At 42.7% G+C, this 6482-nt stretch overlaps 1 protein-coding gene across 1 annotated transcript; it reads left to right on the top strand.

Moving 5' to 3' along the window:
- Positions 1 to 5021: 5021 nt before the first annotated feature.
- LOC100353836 (non-histone chromosomal protein HMG-14) lies at positions 5022 to 6121 on the top strand. Its single transcript, XM_017340668.4, has one exon. The coding sequence runs from the start codon at positions 5147 to 5149 to the stop codon at positions 5450 to 5452; it is 306 nt and encodes a 101-aa protein (XP_017196157.1). The 5' UTR covers positions 5022 to 5146; the 3' UTR covers positions 5453 to 6121.
- The last annotated feature ends 361 nt before the right edge of the window (positions 6122 to 6482 follow it).

Genomic DNA, 6482 nt, shown 5'->3' with positions numbered 1-6482 from the left:
AGTTTCTAAGGACAGTGTGGGACCCCGTGTGTGCTGTGGCGGTCATCCAAAGCATTTTGTCATTCCTGCTGCCACTGGATCAACCCCACTTGGTTATGGCTCTCCCTGCATACCAGGGGCCTTTCCCTTTCCTTTTTCTTGTTCCCCTTTATACACTAACCTTGCTGAATTTCACAAGCAGAAATACCAAAGCAGAGACTTACGAGTCAGGAGCAGAGCCAGGGGAAGTCCCATAACCAAAGGGGACTTGTGAGCCCTGCAGCATCCCTGATGCCATCTCGATCCCAAAGGCTGGGACACTTTGCAAGAAAGAGAAGCCAGAAGTACACCATGTTTTGTTAAAATCCAAAAGGAGAGCAAAGCAAAGGCATGAGTCCTGTGAAAATTCGGGAGTTCCACTCGAGAGAAGTTCTTGGATAGAGGACGAGGCAGAGATCTGCAGTATTGTATTTGTCTTTTTCCTGTAGCTATAACAAAAATACCTGGTTTTGGGGCCGGTGCTGTGGCATAGCGGGTAAAGCTGCTGCCTGCAGTGCTAGCATCCCATATAGGCACTGGTTTGTGTCCCAGCTGCTTCACTTCCAATCCAGCTCTTTGCTATGGCCTGGGAAAGCAGTAGAAGATGGCCCAAGTCCTTGGGTCCCTGCACTCACGTGGGAGACCCGGAAGATACTCTTGGCTTTGAATCAGCACAGCTCTGGCTGTTGCGGCCAATTGGGGAGTAAACCAGCGGATGGAAGACCTCTCTCTCTGCCTCTGCCTCTCTGTAACTCTGCCTTTCAAATAAATAAATAAATCCTTAAAAAGAAAAGAGGTTTTTTTGGCTCAGAATTTTGGAGGCTGAAAGTCCAAGCTGTAGCAGCCCCATCTGTTCAGCCTCTGGTGAGGGCCCCATAGCAGATGGCATCATGGCAGAAGCACATGCAAAAGGGAGAGATCACACAGTAAGACAGGAAGTCAGAGTGTTTCTGGGACTAGGCTTGCTTTCTTATGACATCCTCTCACAAGAACTAACTGGGGTGCCATGGAGCTACAGTAATCCCTTCTGAAGACAGCATCCTTTGTGACCTCATCACCTTCCCAACAGGTTCCACATCCAGGAGATCCCGCTACCTCTCACACTGCCACACTGGGGACCAAGGTTGTAATGCAGAAACCCTTGGGGAGACACTCAAGTCACATCCAAACCATAGCAGGTGTGTTGGCTGTTGCATCCAAAATGAAAGGCAAGTGCTTCATCCTCAAGAAGACTGTTTCAAGGACACCCTTGGATATTGGCACCAGGACAATAGCACATTTAATCCAAACACTTGCTCTATTCATTAGATAACACGAACAGCTCCCCAGGAGCCAGTGGAAAGTTATGTTCAGCACATTAAGATGAAAACATGGTGCCATTAAATTTTTTTCTTGAGTACATATTGTGTGCCAGGAATTTATAAAAGTACTTTATATGTATTACCTCATTTAATCCTTATTTGGGCACACAGGTAATGTAGCAGAGCCAGGATTGGGACCCCAGCCATGTCTCCTGAATCCCTTGTTCCTAACTACCATGCTGTACTGGTTGCACTTTCAGAGCCTTCAGTTAATCTTGAAGACTGCAGTTTCCAGTGATACCCATTCCTCATCTAGTCTACCACAGTTCCAGTATTCTCCAACCTATGGAATGCATGATAAATTTAACTGCCACCTACATACCCACTTAGAGTAGTGAGAGGTGGGAACGGGTAAGAGGAAGAAATTTACCTTAACCAGTATTTTAAAGGATAGAAAAGGGGAAGGTAATTATTCGATCTTTGAACACTCTAGAAACAGTACAGAAATATGCACATGATTATGAATATGATAATCCACACATGGATTTTGTCCTTTTCCCTTCATTATCACATTTGGGGAAGTATGTAATCTCCAGGATTTGTGGATGATTTCAACTACCAATAATTTTTAAAACAATGTATTTTCAGCATTTTCTTTCAGGATTAGAATTTCAGATCATGTAATCTTTCTTGTTCACTTCTCACACAGCCCTGAGTACTTCAGTCTTGGTATGATTCTTTTTGGCCAACTTAAATCCTATCCATTGAAGAAAACATCTTTCTGCCAGCCCTAAGCATCCTCCTTAACCTCTCCCTTCACTCTTCAGGAAATGGAGCGGCTCAATCCAGGATCATTCTGAGGACTCCCAATTGTGATAAAATAAAATGTTACTATTATTTTAACTCCCCCACTGCCCTCTAAAGAAGATGGGGTCTTTTGTTTGCTATGTTTAAATAAAGACTTGTAGATTCTTGAGTTTACAATTTGATGCTGTGGTGGGAGGGGAATATGCAATTTTAGATGCAGAAGCCAGAAAAAAGCAAAATTACTGTGTTTAAGGAATAAAGAACTGTAAAATAGGGATAATAATAGTTTCAAGACATAGGATTGTTTTGAGGGCTAAATGAGATAATTTAAAGTCTGTGCACAGGACAAGACCTGAATCGGTGTTAAAATGTTTTGCACTGTTTTCATTATTGCTGTTCTTGCTGTTGTTATGTAAGCCTTTCTTGGAAGAATGCTAGTGATAGAAATAGAATCAAGAAGAGCATGAAAATAAGAACTCAAAGTGATGTTTGGAAGTGTTACTGTAATTTATTGTTCTATACTGTCTTTTTTTGGCTTTAAAAATCTTTTGCTGTGTGTTTTCTTTCCTTTGTTTCTCATTGAAATCTCTACTGCGGTCATTGTAAATTGGTGTGCACTTGTAAGAAATAATGCAGAGCTCCCAGGTACTGTTTTCCCAGGTTCTTTGAATGATAATGTTTTGCACTGTCACAGCCAGGATGTTGTCATTAATGCAACCACCAAACTGATTCAGATTTCCTCAGTTGTGTCCTTTGTTCTGAGTGTGTGCCTCCTAATAACTTAAAATATTTCCATTTTTATTCTAGTTTTAAAAAATATTTATTATTTACTTATGTGAGAAAGAGGAGAGAGACATCTGCTGGTCCACTCCCCCAAATGCCCACAATGTCTTAGCTGGGCAGGAGTTAGGACAGTGGGTGACAAATCAGGACTTGGAGGTGAATATAGAATTCAGGCACTTCAATCTGAGACCATTCTAGTTTTTAGCTTTTTAATTTTAAGTAACTATGTTAATGCTCCATTTCTTTTGATGGACTCTGTTAATTTACCACTATGAGCAACGGTGAAGTTAGAGTATTTATATTTACTGCCCCTTTCCTCTACTTTCCTTGTTCTACCATCCAATTTTAACTGATAGTCATATTTTCTTAGGATTAAATGTGTTTTCTTTTAATTTTTAGTTATTTACTTTATTGGAGAGGCAGAGAGACAGAGAAAGACACAGTTACCCCATCCACTGGCTCACTCTCCAGACGCCTGGCAACCTTAAACTCAGTCCAGGTTTCCCACCTGTGCGGCAGGGACCCAGCCCCTCGAGCATCACGTGCTGCCTCCCAGGGTGCGCATCAGTAGGAAGCAGAACCAGGGCTTGAACCTGGGCACTCTGATATGGGATGCATGTGTCTCAAGGATTGTCTTGATCCTGTACCAAATGCACCCCCCCTCCCAGGCTCACACTTTGAATTGTTAAATATACTTCCTTTGATCTGGTAGCTTTGAAGCCCAGGCAATTAAAGATGAAGAAACACATGTATAGCACAACACGCTTACACTTTATCCTACCTTTGCTCTCCCCATCATCTGAATTTTTGTTGGTTGTAACATGTTTAGATAACCTATCATCTGTTCTTCTAGTCACTGAAAGTGTCTTATCTTGTTCTCCACTAGTATAAATCCAGTGCTCCCTGCTAGTTCTTTTGTAGAGGGTTTTTCCGGCCACCTCTTATGCCACAACTCTGGCCCCTCAGTGACTTTTTTTAAAAAGCAATTTGTTAAATATTTTTTAAAAAATATATTGTATTTATTTATTTTGAAAGTGAAAGTTACAGAGGCAGAGAAAGAGTTTCCACCCGCTGGTTCACTCCCCAGATGGCCACAACGGCCAGGGCTGGGCCAGGCCGAAGCCACAGCTTCATCCACGTCTCCCACGTGGGTGCCAGGGGCCCAAGGACCTGGCCATCTTCTGTTGCTTTTCCCAAGCTATTAGCAGGGAGTTGAATGGGAAGTGGAGCAGCCAGGACACGAACCTGTACCTATATGGGATCTGGCATTGCAGGCAGCTTTACCTGCTATGCCACAATGCTGGCCCATCAGTGATTATTTTTAATAACAATAAAGTTACTATTCCTGAGGAAAGAGGGAGAAGAGATGACAAAAGAAAGACTGAGAAAATAAGTGAAGTCATTTGATAATATGAATAAAGAAAAAGGAGACCTAAATAGAATAAAAGACATATTTGTTATGAAAATATAATTGCTAAAACTGTAGATGAGATGGACAACATGATTTACCCAAAGAACAGATTAGGGAATTTGAAACTCAAATTAAGAACTTCTTCCAGAGCTGGCATTGTGGTGTAGTGGGTAAAAACCACTGTCTGCAGCACCGGCATCCCATATGGGCTCTGGTTTAATTCCTGACTGCTCCATTTCCAATCCAGCTCCCTACTGATGCACCTGGGAAAGCAGTGGATAATGGCCTAAGTATGTGGGCCCTAGCATCCACCCACGTGGGAGACCCAGATGAAGTTTTGGGTCCCCGGCTTCGGCCTGGCCCAGCTCCAACCATTACGGCCATTTTGGGGATGAACAGTGGATAGAAGATCTTTCTTTCTAACTCTGTCTTTCAAATAAAGAAATTAATCTTAAACAAATTCTTCCAAATGATAATATAAAATGTACCATAAAATAAAAGCTAAGAGATGTGAAGAGAGACGTTAAGATGGTAACATCAGATAGCAAGAGTCTCAGATTAAGGGAAGAATAAAATTACAGGAAAGTAATATTTTAGGAAAAAAAGATGATAATGTTACCAGAACTGAAAAGTCTCATTACATGTCAGGCTGGTAAGTAAGGGAAAATCATGTTTAGATAATTTATAGTGAAAAAAGGCCCCCGCCGCGGGTCCCAGCAGCTCGGGCGGCGGGAGCGGCGGCAGCGGCCAGGCAGCCCAGCTCCGCGAAGGCTCTCGGCGCGCCGCGGCCCGCAGGCACCCGGCACGCGCCCTCCGCGCCGCCAGGATGCCCAAGAGGAAGGTCAGCTCTGCCGAGGGGGCGGCCAAGGAGGAGCCCAAGAGGCGGTCGGCGCGCTTGTCGGCGAAGCCGGCCCCCGCGAAGGTGGAAGCGAAGCCCAAGAAGGCCGCCGGGAAGGATAAGTCATCAGACAAGAAAGTGCAAGCAAAGGGCAAGAGAGGAGCAAAGGGAAAACAGGCCGAGGTGGCTAACCAAGAAGCTAAAGAAGACCTGCCTGCAGAAAACGGAGAAACGAAAAACGAGGAGAGTCCAGCCTCTGATGAAGCAGAAGAGAAAGAAGCCAAGTCCGATTAATACCATACACCATGTGTTAGCAGTGCTCCCTGTCTCCCTTCTTGTACAATCCAGAGGAATATTTTTATCAACTATTTTGTAAATGCAAGTTTTTTAGTAGCTCTAGAAACATTTTTAAGAAGGAGGGAAGCCCACCTCATCCCATTTTTTAAGTGTAAATGATTTTTTTTAAGAGGTGAAATCATTTGCTGGTTGTTTATTTTTTGGTACAACCAGAAAATAGTGGCATATTGAATTCTGGGAGGCTTTGACTGTCTTGGGTGTCAGCTTAACATTCCATAGGTGGGGGTGGTTTTTATATCCTACAGTACAGCGCATACTAAATGGCAATTTGGAGTCTCAATTGTGCATTTAATCTGTCTTGAATATTTTCAGTTACTTCTCCCGTGTTTTGTAGAATTGTTTTCTACAGAAAACCACTCCTTGTTCTGTCAGAACCATGTGCACTCTGTAACATCTTCGGTTGTGGTAGTCCAGTTTTCCTAATGATTTTGTTAATGTGCCGTGAAAGATTGAAAATTTGAGTGTCGTGTATATGCTATTATATTGTGAATGGGTGGGATTTATGTAACAGCATCTGAAGATACTTGTACTTGATAGCCTCTTAAGGAAGAGTTGCCTCCAAATTTGAAGCTGGAAAGTCACTGGAATAACTTTTAAAAAAAAGAATGACAATTCATGGCTTTTTAGATTTTTGGTACGTATGTTAAGAATTGTGTACAAATTAAAATGTGTGTGCTGATTCTCAACACCAATAAAATCTCAATTATGGACAAAAAAAAAAAAAAAAAAAAAAAAAAAAAAAAAAAAAAAAAAATTTATAGTGAAAAAAAAATTTTTTTTGACAGGCAGAGTTAGAGAGAGAGAGAGACAGAAAGGTCTTCCTTCTGTTGGTTCACCCCCCAAATGGCTGCTACAGCCAGTGCGCTGCACCGATCTTAAGCCAGGAGCCAGGTGCCTTCTCCTGGTCTCCCATGTGGGTGCAGGGCCCAAGCACTTGGGCCATCCCCCACTGCCTTCCTGGGCCACA

This window comes from Oryctolagus cuniculus, chromosome 2 (genome assembly GCF_051225735.1).
Source record: "Oryctolagus cuniculus isolate XC-2025 breed Fujian yellow rabbit chromosome 2, ASM5122573v1, whole genome shotgun sequence".
Lineage (NCBI taxonomy): Eukaryota > Metazoa > Chordata > Mammalia > Lagomorpha > Leporidae > Oryctolagus > Oryctolagus cuniculus.
Note: the sequence above shows the minus strand (reverse complement) of the source record. Positions and strands in the feature narration are given on the sequence as shown.

Excerpts from the sequence above, each read along its gene's own strand:
- LOC100353836 (XM_017340668.4), top strand. The coding sequence starts at position 5,147 with ATGCCCAAGAGGAAGGTCAGCTCTGCCGAGGGGGCGGCCAAGGAGGAG.